The sequence below is a fragment of the Rhinoderma darwinii genome, chromosome 2 (assembly GCF_050947455.1).
Source record: "Rhinoderma darwinii isolate aRhiDar2 chromosome 2, aRhiDar2.hap1, whole genome shotgun sequence".
In the NCBI taxonomy this organism is placed as follows: Eukaryota; Metazoa; Chordata; class Amphibia; order Anura; family Rhinodermatidae; genus Rhinoderma; species Rhinoderma darwinii.
The window spans coordinates 250411772-250428953 of NC_134688.1; the positions used below are offsets into that span (position 1 = coordinate 250411772).

At 41.9% G+C, this 17182-nt stretch overlaps 1 protein-coding gene across 1 annotated transcript in view; it reads right to left on the reverse strand.

The window, feature by feature from the left end:
• The window catches only part of VAV1 (vav guanine nucleotide exchange factor 1), an 89510-nt gene that overhangs the window by 28588 nt on the left and 43740 nt on the right, over nucleotides 1–17182 (reverse strand). The window contains exons 5-11 of the mRNA XM_075853071.1: nucleotides 8813–8933; nucleotides 8578–8670; nucleotides 8382–8450; nucleotides 6863–6966; nucleotides 5976–6075; nucleotides 1778–1873; nucleotides 1627–1695 (exon numbers count right to left, since the gene is read on the reverse strand). Of these exons, the coding sequence (XP_075709186.1) occupies nucleotides 1627–1695; nucleotides 1778–1873; nucleotides 5976–6075; nucleotides 6863–6966; nucleotides 8382–8450; nucleotides 8578–8670; nucleotides 8813–8933 (652 nt within the window). The remainder of the gene's footprint in view (nucleotides 1–1626; nucleotides 1696–1777; nucleotides 1874–5975; nucleotides 6076–6862; nucleotides 6967–8381; nucleotides 8451–8577; nucleotides 8671–8812; nucleotides 8934–17182) is intronic.

Genomic DNA, 17182 nt, shown 5'->3' on the forward strand with positions numbered 1-17182 from the left:
ATCACTCTCAATAGCAATTTTATTCCTGCATGTGAGTACTGGTCGTGCTGCGCCCGCTTCACTGCGCATGCGCGGGGAGCCGCGCTTGTTTTAGGCCCCGGTGCATGCGCACTGGACGCGGACACTGTGTTGCTTTTTTCTTCCCCATCTATCGCTCTGGGCATGCGCAGGTGGGCGCGTTCTAGTGGCCCCAGCGCTTGGGCATTGCATACGGGCATAGTGGGGATTCCCAGCGGCACTGGGCATGCGTGGAGCCCCGCTTCATACAGCATGGCGCCGGTCTCACTCGCGTCGGCGTGTATACACAAACGGGGCCATTTTGACAGCTAGGAGGAAGAGGTAAGTGTGCGCGCCCTTTTCTGCACACAGCTATTTATCATTTAGACTGAAATACCACCTTATAAAATACTCCCCACTTCACTATCATAGTACCCCTGAGGAAGCCACGTTGTGCCTATACGCGTGGGGCGTTTCATACCTCCATTATTCCTCTGTAAGGACACTTTTCAACACTGACTTCATTTACATGGTCTGATGCAATATTCTCCTTACCTGTGTCCTTACTTTTTGTTATCATTTCATGAAGATTATCGAGGTAGGTTCTTGTTGTTGGGAGGATCACATATTGAACTGCTTATCAGGGTAGCATCCCCCATTTGAACAAATCATAGCAGTTATCTGCTTTTTTTTTTAAAGTGTTTTTATCTTGTTTTTTTGGAGTAATTTTTGTTAATAAATTTATACGCTTTACTATATTTCCTGTGTCTATGGACTTTTTTGCCATATACATACCCGCATGCGTGTTCTCTGTTCCCATTAAGGGGAGAAGGAGTCATTAACAAGTCATTATCACCACCAACCTGTGTATCTAGTTTTGGCTTTAAAAAAATTCTTCTACATTGTAATATTTATGTGATTGCATCTACATGAGAATTCTTCAGTAAAGAACTGCTGGTGTCTGTGACATTCTTTCTGGATTCAAAGGGATTGTGATGACATTTCTGTCCTGAGCTCAGTGTGGACTGGACATCTCGTCACTGTTAGGGTATGTTCACACGGCAGCGTCCATAACGGCTGAAATTATGGGGCTGTTTTCAGGAGAAAACAGCACCGTAATTTCAGCCATAATGGCATGTTGAGGCGCTTTTTCGCTGCGTCCATTACCGACGTAATTGGAGCTGCTTTTCCATCGAGTCAATGGAAAACGGCTCCAATTACGTCTGAAGAAGTGACAGGCACTTCTTTGACGCGGGCGTCTTTTTTACGCGCCGCTTTTTGACAGCGGCGCGTAAAAAAAATGACCGTGTGCACAGAACATCGTAAGACCCATTCTAATGAATGGGCAAATGTTTGCCAACGCTATCGAGGCGCATTTTCGGACGTAAATCGAGGCGTAAAATGCCAGAATTACGTCCGTAAATAAGCCGTGTGAACATACCCTTAAAGGCCGGTCTGTTAGACTCGTTATCCAGGACCCTGCGCTGAGTGACCCTGTTACAAACATATCCAGTTTTTGTTTAAATGCGGGCTGGGCTTTACTTATAAAATCGGGTATAGTTATGTGATATGTGCCTATATCTTTATAAGATGGGTATTCAGTGGCATCATATTAAATCTCACACTCACCCTCATTGCATCCAGGGCTAGCTTTAGATTCTCCTTCTCTGTTGGTTCCATGGTGTGTTTTACCAGTTCCTGAACAGATGTAAAAGAAGAGTGTAAGGAGCCAGGTATAAATAAATGTGCAGAATCAAGCATCTTTGTCAGACAAAATTACCTGTAACAATAGATGATATTTCAAAACTCGTTGCATTGGCACCATCAGTAGATCCCGCAGGCAGAAGCGACCATTATTAGCTCTCTGAGAACATTCCTGCAAACCAAAGTTATTATCATCAATTACTGGTTTCTATTACAAACACGGTCTCATTACTGAAGTCACCTATGCTATTCATACAGTAAGAAGCAATGCAAAGCAAATTATATTCATCATCATTATCATCATCATAAAGTCAAAGTATCAAAAAAGTTCAGTATTTTTCAATTTCTGTTTTGCGCACAAATAAAATAAAATGTAATAGATTTTTTTTGTGTCTGTAATTTCTCTGGAACACAGTGAACTTGTTTTCACAGCAGACAGCCATGACAGTCCCATCTGCTCTCTCACATATTTTAATCAACGTCTAATAAGAAACAAGTGTTAGGGTATGTTCACACGGCCTATTTACGGACGTAAATCGGGCGTTTTTGCCCCGAATTACGTCTGAAAATAGCGCCTCAATAGCGCTGACAAACATCTGCCCATTGAAAGCAATGGGCAGACGTTTGTCTGTTCACACGAGGCGTATATTTACGCGCCGCTGTCAAATGACGGCGCGCAAATAGACGCCCGCGTCAAAGAAGTGACCTGTCACTTCTTTGGCCGTAATTGGAGCCGCTATTCATTGACTCCAATGAATAGCAGCGCTAATTACGGCCGTAATTGACGCGGCGTTCAAGCGCCTGCACATGCCGGTACGGCTGAAATTACGGGGATGTTTTCAGGCTGAAACATCCCCGTAATTTCAGCCGTTACGGACCCCCGCCGTGTGAACATACCCTTACTTTACTTGTTATTTGACAAGAAAAAGGATGGGAGAAAGAAGGCACTAGAGTAGGGGTCAGCAACCTGTGACATGTGGCATTATTTCTTATCATGCTTCCCTCTCCCGTTTGTCCAGCACCGCTGTGTTCTTTGCGACGATGTACACAGGGAGAGAGAGCAGGGCTGCGTTATGTGGTTGGTGGCACTGAACACCGGGAGAGAGCGTGTGGTTGCATTATGTGTTTGTCAGCGCTGAACACTGGGAAGTGCTGTGTTGTGTGCCTGGCATGTACACAATGCAGCACCGCTCTTTCTCCTGAGTTCAGTAGCCGCTCGCGCCTGTTGTTCAGCGCCGCCAAGCCGGAGTTCAGTAGCCACGGTCCCTCCCATTTGCTGACTTAAAGGGAATGTGTCGCTAGAAAGTATTTTTTTTTTTTTAGTTAAACAATTATTATTTAAGTGATTACACACTGTTTTCATTTTTTCACAAGTCAGGAAATATTATAAATTAGATTCTAATTTATAACATTTCCATGTGCTGGTCACTAGAGGGAGCAGTTCCCAAAATTGCAGCATGGTCAATGTGGTAAAGCAACCTCATTTTTTTATGCTGCAAATTTGGGGTAGACACACTCGCTCTAGTGTCCTCACACAATCCCCCCTCCCTTATTCTGGCTAGTGCCAGGAGAAGGAGGGGTTTGAATCTTCAAACCTCCTACACTGTGTGCCGCCATTTTCTGAGCGACTGCACAGTGTAGGAGGATTAGATACAGTGCTCAGTAGACAGTATAACACAAACATACACAAACATAACACACACATCGCATACACAAACATAAATTACCTGCTCCTGCTGCCGCTGCCGCCTCCGCTCCTATTCCTTGCATCTTCGCTTACTTGAACATATGGCCGGAAGCCGCGGCCGGAAGTCATCATCTTACTGTCCGGCAGCGGCTTTCGGTCCACATGCAAATGGCGCCGGATTTCGCTCTGCTACTGATCTTCGTTTTGGTCTGTGTGGAAGCGACTCATGCGCCGTTCCCACACAGACGGCGTACGCTGCAGTGAATGGAACGGCTCCCGTTCGCATTCTCTATGGGGATGTATGTGCCGTATTCCATCTCTGTATATGTCGTTAATCGACACATACAGGGATGAAAAAAAAATGGCAGCCCCCATAGAGAAGTAAAAGTAAGAAAAAAGTAAAAAGTAGAACACAAGAACACAAATAAAGAAAATGTATGTTCATATCATACTAAAAGCAATATGATAAAAATAAATACATTTCATGACACCTTCCCTTTAACACAATGAAAGAAAGCATCATTCCAATACTACTGATTGTGACTGGTGGCATCAAGGGAAGAAGACTAGACCATTGGGAATCTGAAGTTATTATAACCACAGAGTATTTTTTATGGTCAATGAAATAAAAAACTCAGGAAAAGCCATGGATCCAATCTCATATGGGTTCTCCAGTTCCTCATGCTGGTTTGATGTCTTTCCATGAAATGGGCCCTCATGTTTGTGTTTCCAAGGTTGGGTTATTCAATAGTATTCTCCACGGTGGCATCACTACAGAATATGTCGGCACAATATGAAGTTGGAATGTTTGTTTTATTTTGGTGAACAAAAACCGATCTCACAGTTGTTATATTAGGTAGTTGCACATACAGCGAGTCCATACTATACTGTGTTACCTTACTGCAGTTATATTATAATCTGTTAGATTAGAATTGAGAGAGTAAACCAAAAGAGTGGGAAGTAATAGGGGAAATTAGGAAATTGATGTATTTGCAGCTTCCTAATATAGAATTACAGGGCATGGTGTCTTGCTAAGTTCTGAATCTTTTTTTTAACCCGTGAAACTGAAGTGGTTTTCTATAGTGAAGAGGTTTTTTAAGACTACATCATCCTGTTAACATCTGCTCTCCAGCTTTCTCAAGATGGTTGAAGGGGTAGGTTCAGCTATACCGTATTAAAGCTGAGGTTATTTTATAAGACCCCATACGGTAGTGCAATAAAATAGAATATATTTTAAGAAAAGGTGAGCAGTTTAAAGTGTACTAGGGTTTTTGTACAATAGACAAACATTAAGGCAGGGGCTACCTAGACATCAGTATTCATATGCTGGAATACAACGTCATTAGAAATCGACATGGTATATGGTATATAAGCCTTTTGACTATGCCTTACGCCATATTCATCACATTTATGGATTTTATGGAATACAACTGAGACTTGTGAGATGCAGTTTTCCCAAGATCTCATGGGTGGAATCATCAGGACCATTGGTGGGTTGCAGAGTAGTTAAGCGGCATTCATAGCAAGAATTCCTGTAGTGCTGCATATGGAAATATTATTTATGTAGCTCTTATCATAAGGAAGAATGTATGAGACACAATATTAGAATTACTAAAGGAAAATAAATACGGAGCACTCTTAACACTAATATATGCTTATAAAAATGTTTTGGATCTTAAAAAAAACTCCAGTCCTTGTATGTTGTGTAACTGGCTTTGCCATGATGAGATACAGTGTGAAGTACTACAATAGTGAAAGTAGTATATAAGTATATGTCATTGTTTTAGTATTATAACAATGCCTCTACTATGTATGAGACTGACGTATGACTATAGTCAATAGGATATCCGTTGACAAAAGCATTGATCTCCAGAAAGAACTATGATAACGCACATCATATTTTGCATATTGGTTACGATGTAACTTCTCACTTTGCATAGATTTGAAGCATACTTTTTATAATATTATAAATGCTGTTATGTGCTAAAGCCCAAAATAGAGGAAGCATAGAAGTGGAAGATTTAGTTTTTTCATAGGATTGTCATGTTTTATAAAGCTAAAGGTGTCTTAAATAAATGTCATCCAAAACCACTGATTTCGGCGGGATTGCATGACTATTTCATTTGTAGGGAGTTCTCCCAACTCTCCCCTGATGGCAGATGGGGAAAGAAGGATTGGACATGATGGATTTCTGCATTCGTATTTTAAAGTGGTTTTCCCACTAAGAACAGTTATCACTTGTCCACACGAGGTGATAAATGTATGATCACTAGGCCCCCATCGATTACTAAAATCCCCATCCTTTTTTGCTGCACGATCGCAGTGAGGGAGATTGAATGAAGCAGTGGTCGTGCATGTGCGCCGCTGCTCTATTCAATGTCTATGAGGTTGACGAAGACAGTCAAGTATAGTCGAGGTCAGTCCAGTGGTGGCGTCCCCAGCGATAATACATTTATCATCTATCGTGTGGATTGGTGATAAATGTGCTTTAAGTGTATGTCCCCCTTGAGTAATAAGTTGTTTAGATAACGAACAGTATTTTATATCAATAAGCAACAACTCCTAAATTATATCACAACATAATTACCTCCAATTTCATCCTAAATCCCTCATGTTCCTGGGATATCTGTTCCAATCTTTTAGTGGCAGATTCCACATGACTGCAATATGTCCCATAGATAAGGAACCTAGTGGAAAAGATAGCAAAATATAAATCAAGCAAGAGTAAGGCTCAGTTCACATCTCGTTTTGTGCAAACCTTTGTGATATACGACCACGTATACGTTTTTAAAGTTACAAAAACGTATGCATTTGTAACATACGCTTACGTTTTTAGCAGTATACATCGTATACGTTTTTATACGTTTGGGTCCGTTCTTACTTCTAAAAACTGATACTTTTTTTGGTGCTTGAGCTAAATGAAACTTTGTAAAGTAAATATTTCCCATATATGGTCACAAAAACGTATACGTTTCACTTATGCAAACGTAGGGTTTAAAATTGTATACGTCGTCCATATGTCGCCATTGACTTCAATACAGATAAAACATATACGTGTGGTATAAGTTTTGGAAAAGTACTATAAAGTATAGTAGACTACGCTTCTCAGGACATGGAAAAAAAAAGGATAGACCGTAAGCACACAAAACGTATGCACAAGCTACACCTTTAGGGCATCCTAATACACGCTGTGGTACATGTTTTGACACTGCTTTTTCATGTCAAAACGTGCACGCCAGACATACAGTAAAAACGAGATGTATATATTTTTGTATTGGCAGAGCAAAATCTGTTCTAAATGCTTTTTGTGGTGATCTACGCTGTTCTAGAAAATTTTGCTATATCATCTATAGAAAGCGAAGAAGGAAATAAAGGTCTCATGTAGTATTGTCATTATCTGTTCATTGGTGTGTGGTTTATATATTATCCTCTTAACCAGAATGTACTGTCTATACATACGTATCTTGATCTTACTTCTCCTTGTACTGAAGAAACACTTGATGTAAGTTCTGACAGGTCTTTGGTGAGATGTAGTTTTTCATATCCATCAAAAAGTTTTGATGGAGTTTCCTCAGGTCCTGCAACAAAAGGGAATATGGAACAAAGCAACATATTCAGGTCTGCTACCAGATGAATAAAAGCACATTTTTTTTTTTTTTAATGGATTCCATATGCATGATCAGAATTGCATTGTATCTCCTAGGTGCACAATGTTTGAAAAACTAAGGGGATGTTCACACGTAGAAGACTTGATTTCTTCTACTGAAAAATCTGTTATATACATCTGAATGGGGTTGTTTCTGCAACATTTGCATTCATTTCGGAAAGCCCCATTCAGATGAATAAGACAGTAAGACAGAAATTTCTCCAACAAAACCACCCTATGTGAATATACCCTTAAAGGTTCTATACATACAGCGTTTGTTCTGCATATGTCTCAAAATGATCCTGGTTGCAGTGATCCTTCCTTGCATCATTATCAGAATTGGTTATAGCCTATGCATATTATCATATACTGGTTAAATGGATCGAGTGGTGATCCAGCTGAATGATCTGAGATGTGGACAGATGTTCTTTTGCTTGACTTATGCATTAGAATACCAATTTAAACTTTCACCTATCCCAAAGGTGATCGAAGGAGACTACCCCTAAAATGGACCTCCGGTTGTGATCTTCCACACGTTATGACAACTGTACAACACCCATAGAGTACCGACATGGGTTCTATTCTAAATAATAAGACCAATATACGATACTCTCTGGGCATTGTACTGTTGTCGGATCAGGTGGGAGATCACAATTGAAGGTACACTTCTCCAAATGTATCCTTATAAACTTTACATGACTATATACTGTGGGTGTGGCTGAAATTGCTAATCCTAATAATTAGAGGGGGTGTTCACCTCTGGCAACGTAGTCATAATTAGGAAAGACATGAAACAAAAACAAAGCTCAATTAAATATTAATCAAAAGTACCATATTGAAAAAATGTGGTCTGAAGATGATGGATTAAACCTCCTATTAAGCTGGCCATACATAGTGATTTCACATGGACATTTTCTGAATGACTTTCCATGGTTGGTCTTCGAAGGTTGTTGTTTTGGATGACAATGGCATAAGTTAAAAGAACAAATCTACGATCAATCTCTGCCTTGATATGTAGCCTGGTCTGGGCTTCAATTGATGGGATGCTGATCGGTCCTTTGGCGTGAACAACTTTACAGGACGCCACCGACAACGACGAAAAAGTGTTATACAAGGTTCAATGGAATCTGCATTAAATGTCTGGTAGCCACCGACATGATGACCAAATCTATTCATTTCACTCAGATCAAATGACACAATCTGGTCGTATATTAGATATGTTTGACCCTGTATAGTACTCTCAGTTAATAAGGTGCCCTTGCCATTGGATTACAATGGATATTATCCAAAGCTGATATTAAATAGGACAATAATGAAATACATAAATACAATACTATGAGTAGTCACCTCTATATTGATGAATATGTCACTCATTTTATCTCTACGAAGGAAATTCTGAAGGGGCTTCATAAAATACTGAAAAAGAGAAACAATCCTATCAGTTTCATCAACTTTCTATAACATAACTTTATAGATACCAGGCTTCTTTGTTTACAAAGCAAATTTGTAGCACCATTTACTATACTGCTACGTAAATCCTTACCTGGCAAATGGATCCAAGTGTGTCTGTGTAATTTTCCTCTGTCTGGTTCAACTCCTGGAGGCAGCACCTTTTTATATCATCTGTAGTCATTTTCTGTGGGAATTTTTTAAGAAAAGATAGAATGGAATACAATTATGAAACAAATGTAAAGTATACAATGTATTTTCTAAATGCCACTATAAAACCAGTCATGTAATGGTATCTGTTCGGTTGCTTTGGTTAAAACTGCCATTACCCCATCTCTTGGTGGTGGCGGTTGCTCATCACCGTTCATGAGTGCTTCATATATTTCATTGCCTTCTTCTTCATCCATATCAACACAATCATAAAGTTCTTCATCTTCCTCCCCAGTGTCACTGTGATAAATTATACCATGTGGAAGTGATACATTTGTTGAAATAGTATATTTAGTTTTATTAGAGTAGTAGTATCATTTTAGAAAAAAATTAATTTTAATTTAACAAAATTGAATTATGAACAATGAGTCAAACTGGTAAATAAAGTGATATAATAAAAGAAAACTTACAGACCTAAAAAAGCAACTATTTAAACACTCAATGACATTTTTGGGGTAAACTAAGGTGTTTGGTCTCCAGAATTCAGTTTTTGTGACATGATGTAGCTGTCTGATAATTGCTAATACCAACCATGTATGCTTTTTCTTGTCACCCAGTCAAAAAAAATATCACACTACCTCACTCTTTCCCGTTTCCCTGGTAGTCAGTTAAGATGAGAGAACATCCCTCCTCTCACTGTGCAATGCTCATTTGAATATGTGCTGGTGCTCAATTGGGTTCAAGTCTGGCGAATTAGGGGGCCAGGGAAGACATGTCGCATTGTCTTGCTGGAAGATTTCATCTGTCCCAGTGAAGACAAAAAGCATGGATGAGTGGACGGTGGACGTGATCTGAAACGATGGATTCATACACAAATCGGTTCAGAGTGCCTTCCACATGGATGAGTGGGCCCATAGAATGCCATGAAAAAATTCCCCAGACCATAACGCTGCCGCCACCAGCTTGTGTTCTTCCAGCAATGGTTGCAGGGTGTTTGTACTCTAATGTTTCTCGCCTGACACGCCAACGTCCATCCATTGGATGAAGCAGAAAACATGACTCATCTGAGAAGGCAACACTTTGCCAATAATTGTTGGTCCAAATCTTATACTGTCATGCAAATTTAAGCCTTTTTATCTGATGCACCTTTATTAGTATAGGAGCAGTGATGATCCGTCTGCTTCGGAGCCCTATAGATCAGTTCGCTGAACTGTTGTTTTAGATACACGTCTGGTAGCCCACTGGTTGATTTTCACGGTGAGCTGCTCCACTGTAGCGTGTCGTTTGGCCCTTGCATGCCTTCATAGCCGACGTTCACCTCTCACATCAATGGCATGTGGTGCTCCACAGTTCCCACATTGGTTATTCCCAATGGTGGAATTTGTCCACTCACGATACAATTTCACCACAGCAGCACGCTAACAGTTCACAAACTGCGCTGTTTGAGAAGAACTGCCATCCTTGGCCCGAAAGACAATAATCAACCCTTTTTGCAACTCTGATAAATCGCCACTTTTACCCATGGCAACAATGAGTCATAAGTGTTCAGACAGCCTATCACACACCTTATATACCCACCAAGCCAGCCCATGACATATCAATTCCTTCATGGGCTACACGCTGCCGACGTTGAAAGTATGAGGTGGTCATAATAATGTGACCCGACTGTATTTAGAGTATTTATAAATATATATACACATGTATACATATATATATATGTATACATACACAATGAGGAGCATGTTCGGGTATTAGTGACCGAATGTTTATCTGTTCATCAGGGGTGTGTTAGATAGAGCAGAACTTTCACCATAATTTATAGCATATAAGGTATTTTTTTTAACAAGTTGTACAACAAAGAATGCTGGGAAGAGTAGTTACTATGGACATAAGTGGGGGAGGAAGTAACTAGCTTCTCCTACTTGGGTTTCAATACAAATTGAATACATAGGTGGAGCCTAGGACATAATTGCATAAAAAAGAATGATGACATGGGACTTAACAAATACACAGCAGTTTTAGGCCATTCGGGGTAAATGACAGAAAAATCTTCTAACGTATACCCTGCACTTATAGCCCAGATGTATGCAGCTGTATGCCATGCAGTGTCATACTGTACTTCTGCCATTGACGCTCATTATAAAAAAATAAAAATAGGGGCGCATGCGCGCAGCTGAACATGGTGGACGCGTTCTAACCAGGCTCCGCACCTCGTGAAGGCAATCCAGCATATATATCGCTAACAGCAGACATCGAGACCCATAAAAGAAAGGAGAGGTACCTTAGAGGTTCGGGCATCCACCTATGGCCAGAGGGAGTGGAAGAAGGGGTAAGCAAACCCAGGCTCAGAGGTCCGTGGCAGATATGCTGATGGCGGCGCCGAACATGGCGGAGCAAGGCCTGCTGCAGCAGCAGCAGGGGACACAGATAGAATCCAGTTCGGCGGTGTTATCACAGGATTATCCTGTGCTCCTGCGGGAAAATAGCAGCACATCACTATTGCAGGCACAGGAGGATTTACAAGGAGAGGGCCCGATCCCAGACCTGGGACTGCCGCAATTAGCGCCCGTTCACGTCTCACAGCACTCGCCCATGCAGCCGGCCATTACTTCCGGGTTGACAGAGGACGCCATCTTTTCCTGCATATCAAGAGCCATGCAAGCTCAGATGGGGGAAATAAGCTCCAAGATAGCCGCGGTACATCAAGATTTACACAAAGTGGGGGCGCATATGCAGGCTATTGAGACCAAAATGACCTCAGTCACTGCAAGAGTTAACCAGAATACTAGATTTATGGAGGATCTGCAGGAGCAATTGGAGGAAGCGAACACCAGAATTGAGGACCTGGAAAATCGTTCTCGACGCTATAACTTCAGGATCAGAGGGGTCCCGGAATCTCAGACGGAGGTACCGGGGGTGGTTCGCCTGCTACTCACTACCTTGATACCTGATATATCGGAATCACATATGGAAATTGACCGGGCCCATAGAGCTTTGACGGCCATGAGGAGGGATGGACTTCCCAGAGATATTATAGTGAAACTCCACTATTATTCGATTAAGGAGAAGGTGATGGAAAGAGCTAGGAAGCTTCCGGTGATCACCATTTATAATACAGCGGTTCAGATATATGCTGATTTGGCTCCCCAAACCATTCAAAAAAGGCGGATGCTTCGCCCTATTCTGCAGACCCTCAAACACCATGCGATTCCATACCGGTGGGCATTCCCATTTCGTCTCCTCTTCATGCGCAATAATAGGCAATATGGCTTCTCTACGCTACAGGAGGGAGAGGACCTGCTGAGGGACTTACATATTCTACCACCCCAGGATAAAGCCAGTTCCTCCCGACTCCCCATACGGGATCCCCCGTTGTCACCAATATGGCGTACCCAAGGAGGCCGTCCAGAGTTTCCTCGGGAACAGAGGGTGGAATCTCGTCGGCAACAATTGAATCCGACATGACGGAAAGGAGGTCGATTATAGAAGCAGATAGTTTCTTTTTCTTTCTCTTTCTTTATTCTTCATATCGGCCGGAGATGTCTTCAAGCAGCACGGATGCTGAATTTCAGCCGGATACCGCCATTTGCAGTTCTCAGCGGACTGGGAGCCGGGGATCCATACGTTGGGGGGGATGTGGGGATTTCTTTTGCTGCTCTGGACTCCCACTTATAGTAATGGCAATTTGTTTATAAGCTGACCCGAAAAAAGGCGAGGAAGGGTCTGGATGGGTCAAGTTCGCAGTGAGTTGGTACTCTGGCTATAGATATGTTTGTTTTTTCTTTTAAAAAAAAAAAAAAAAAAAAGGAAAAAAAAAAAAAATATGAAAGTTTGCTTTAACTTATATTTAACATGGGAATGCCTATTATGCTCAGGGTTGATATGGGTTAAGGGGTTGAATGTCTGGATATATCTTTTCGGAAATGCTGTGCCTTCACGACGGTCTGCTGTCCCCCTGTTAGCAGTCTTCCTTGACTGCCTAGTCGGTAGACTATGTTCGGTACTATTGATACCTTGTGTATGTCTTATTTTTGTTCTGTCTTTTACCCCCTTCCCTTTCCTTTCTTTCCTATTTCTGACCTTTGTCTCTATGGCGGGATCCTAATACGCACATGGTTCTACCTCCTGATTTATGATGGCGGCCATGGAATCTGCTAAAACCTTTAGCTTACTCACACATAATGTGCAGGGCCTTAATTCCCCGATCAAGCGTCGAAAAGCTTTCTTGTATTATAAATCCTCTCATGTTGATATACTATTTTTACAGGAAACGCATTTTTCTACCTCCTCTGCTCCATCGTACTTTCATAAACACTACTCACAAAAATTTTTGGCTAGTGCCTCTACTAAGCACAGGGGAGTGGGCATATGGTTGTCTCGGTCGGTCCCGTTTACACCTCACAACACGATCTCTGACCCGGATGGCAGGTACATCCTGGTCTCGGGTCTGTTACATGAATCTCCAATAACCTTTATTAACTACTATGCCCCGAACTCCAATCAACCGGCGTTCTTCCAGGGTATGTGGCGCAAGATCCATTCATCGATAGAGGGCCCGATAATCATGGGTGGGGATTCTAATATCGCCTTGGATGCGTCCATGGATAAATCCCACGCATTCAGGGTGCGACTTATACCTCCAACGTCAACCAGCATACAAGTAGCACGTTTCTTCCATTCAGTGGACGTCATAGATGTCTGGCGGGATTTTAACCCCACAGCGAGGGATTATACTTATTTCTCCTCAGCCCATAATATCCACACCCGTATTGATCATGTTATGATGTCAACTAGCTTACTCCCTAAGGTCACGGATGCTAGGATTTTAGCTACACCCTGGTCTGATCATGACCCGATTGTGGTTCGGTTGTCAGATTTATGCGGGAGACCGCCTATCTCCTCTTGGAGATTGAATGAGTCATTACTATCGGATCAGGAGATAGTTAAAGAAATCCAAAGGGAATTGGACACATATTTTCTACTTAATAAGGCACCAGACACCTCAATTATGTCCAATTGGGCGGCTCACAAAGCAGTGATTAGGGGGAAATTCATCCAGATAGCCTCGCGTAATAAGAAACGGTTGAAGGAGGTTCTGGCGTTAAAGGAGAGGAAGTTTGCGGACCTGTCTAAGAAGTTTAAAACAGACCCCTCAGCAGTTATTAAAGCAAAATTAGCAGAAGCTAGAACAGAATTAAATTTATGTCTGACAAGTTGGGCGGAAAAAAGTCTGCGTTGGTCACAACATAAGTTTTTTACACAAGGGGATAAACCGGGAACATTACTCTCTAGACGCCTCACGCCCCGATTTAACACCTCAACACCACCGAAACTGCGATTGGCGGATGGATCTTTATCACAGAATCCCACAAAAGTTGTAAAGGCCTTTCAGGATTTTTATTCAGCGTTGTACTCAGCTCCACCTCAGTTTGATAAAAATAAGGCTAGGGTCTTGTTGGAAAAAACATTCCCTACTAAACTTTCCCAAGGGGATAGAGAAACACTGGATGCTGAATTTAGATTGGAGGAGGTATTGGATGTTATTAAAAATCTGAAGGCTCACAAAGCCCCGGGGCCAGATGGGTTTTCCTCAGGTTATTACAAACACTTTAGGGAGGTCCTGGCCCCGCACATGGTTGAATTGTTCAATGCTTATCGGGAGGGTAACAATTTGCCCCCTTTTTCGAATCTAGCCTATATACATCTTATCCCCAAGCCTCATAAGGATCATACAGATCAGGCTAACTATCGCCCGATATCCCTTCTTGATGTGGATCTTAAGATTATGACAAAAATTCTGGCGGTTAGATTGAATTCATTCCTAGCCACATATATACATAAGGATCAGGCGGGATTTATACCCCTCCGCCAGGCGGAAGACCAGACGAGACGGGCTGTGGACATTATCTCAGCTGTTCGTTCGGGGTGGGATGGCACTTCCGGACGTCAAAGTATGTTATTAAGCCTTGACCTTCAGAAAGCCTTTGACTCGCTATCCTGGGACTATTTGTTTTATGTCCTTGAGAGAATGGGCTTCGGTACGGGTTTTTTGTCTATTCTTAAGATCTTATATTGTCTCCCTACAGCAAAAATAAATTCTAGGGGATTTATGTCGGGAGCTTTTCCAATATGCAGAGGAACGCGACAGGGGTGCCCGCTATCGCCTTCCCTGTTTGCGCTGGCTATTGAGCCATTGGCCAACCTCATACGAGATTCTCCCGACATTAGGGGGGTGAAGGTGGGAGGAGTAGAACACAAATGTGCCTTGTTTGCGGATGACATACTGCTTTTCATATCGACACCTCTCACATCATTGCCGAATCTCTTTCATATTCTTGATCAGTTTGGCAAGCTGTCTGGGCTTAAGGTCAATCACTCCAAGTCGGTGGCAATGAATCTTACATTGCCAATAGGGGTAGTGAAGCTCCTAAAAATTAACTTTGATTTTCATTGGGATGCACGTAGATTGACGTATTTGGGTATTAAATTGACGCCTACCATAGAGTCCCTTTACGAGGACAATTTCCCTCCACTTTTTCAACAAATAGCTACGGATCTCACTAGATGGTCCCCTCTTAATCTTTCATGGTTTGGCCGCATTGCCTCCATCAAAATGACGATATTGCCCAGATTGCTATATTATTTTCGCACGCTCCCTATTGTGGTCCCTCAGAAGGCGCTGAGACAAATCCAAGGGCTCATCATGGGGTTTATTTGGGGTTCTAAAAGACCGAGAATACAGAGACAAACTTTATTCACCCCTAAAACGGCGGGGGGTCTGGGGGTTCCCAATATCCAACAATACTATCACGCAGCACGTCTGGCGCAATTTACAGATATGTATGCGAGACCATACTGTCCCCAGTGGACGCAAATTGAGACGGCCGCATGTACCAGTTTCCCGCTGGAAACGCTACTGTGGATGGAGTCCTCGGACAGGCCTCCGGTTCTCTCCCCTGTGCTTTCTCAGATGTTACAGCTGTGGGACTCGCTTAGAAAGAGATTCCATATTAAATCACCCCATAATCCGCTCATGACCATCACGGGTAATTCTGCCTTTCCTCCGGGTCTGCGTAGAATGGAATTCCGGTGGTGGCTCAATAAGGGGTTTTACAGGATTAAGGACTTTTTTGTAGGGGGGGATATCAGAACTCTGGATTACTTTAAGGACTCACACTCGATGCCCCCATCGGAGCATTTTAGATATATCCAGATACACCACTTCTTGTTGAACTGGAAATCCAGGAGGGGGGACATCAGCACATTGACCACTTTTGAACGGCTGTGTTGGCTTTCTGGCTTACGACATAAAATTTCCACGATATATTCCGATCTGGTTACTCCGGAAGGTAAACTCCCTTACATGACACGATGGGAACACGATTTAGGTACGGGAGTGGAATTGGAGCAGTGGCGGGAGATGGCATGTACGACCTCAAAACTATCTATCAATACATCCTTGGTGGAAGCGGGTTATAAAGTATTAATGAGATGGTATATGGTCCCTACTCGTATAGCTCGCTTTAACCCATTGGTGGATAAGCACTGCTTTAGACAATGTGGTGCGGAGGGTACACTAATGCATATTCTATGGGAGTGTCCGGTGGTTGCCACATTTTGGAACCAGGTATACCAGCTTATTAACACAGTGATCCAAGTCAAACCCCCCAGGGATGTGATTACGGCTCTGCTATGCGGTCCTATTCCCGAGGTTCGGGCCCCCGCATGTAAATTTCTCAGATATGTGTTTCTGGCAGCTAAAATAACTATTGCTAGGGCCTGGCGAACATCCACGTTGTCTATGGATATGTTGATCGCTAAGATCTCATGGATAATGGTTAATGACCGCCTAACACATCTGCTGGCGGGTACATTAGACAAATTTGATGCCATTTGGGACCCATGGAGGAACCACACATTTTCGTGAATACATAGAGATGGTTAGGAGACCCTTCTACCCTACACCTTTCCTTCCCCCCCTCCTTATCCTTCTTTTGTTTATTGTGTGTGTTTTGTTTTTCTCTCTTATATTTTTTCCTTAGAGGCCATGTTAAGGTACTCTATAAAGTAATGTGATGTCAAGATTGGTTACCTATGTTAGTAATGAAGACATTTATATACTATATATTTGGCAGAAGGGTTGACATCATGAATGATATATAATGTGAGATTTATTGGAGACCATGTTGGTCTAATACTTTGTTTAATTGTATTATTGATATGCAAAAGTTGAGACTCTGCGAGTCTGTGTTATTATTATATTACAAAAAACTGTTTAATAAAAAACTATTGAAAACAAAAAAATAAAAATACATAATGGGGTATACATTTTTTGGAAAGTGTGATTGAGTACGATTTTCAATACAGTTGAAAAAAAAGGCTGTGCACAAATTTCCCTGTGTATATGCTAAAAGCAATGTGAACATATCCTAATTGTACATCCCAAGACACATAACCCTGAATAGTTTTTGTTCATGTTTATGGAAACACACTTTAAAAATTGCCTTGGTATGGTATGTATGAAATGAAACATGAGATGAATGTGAATA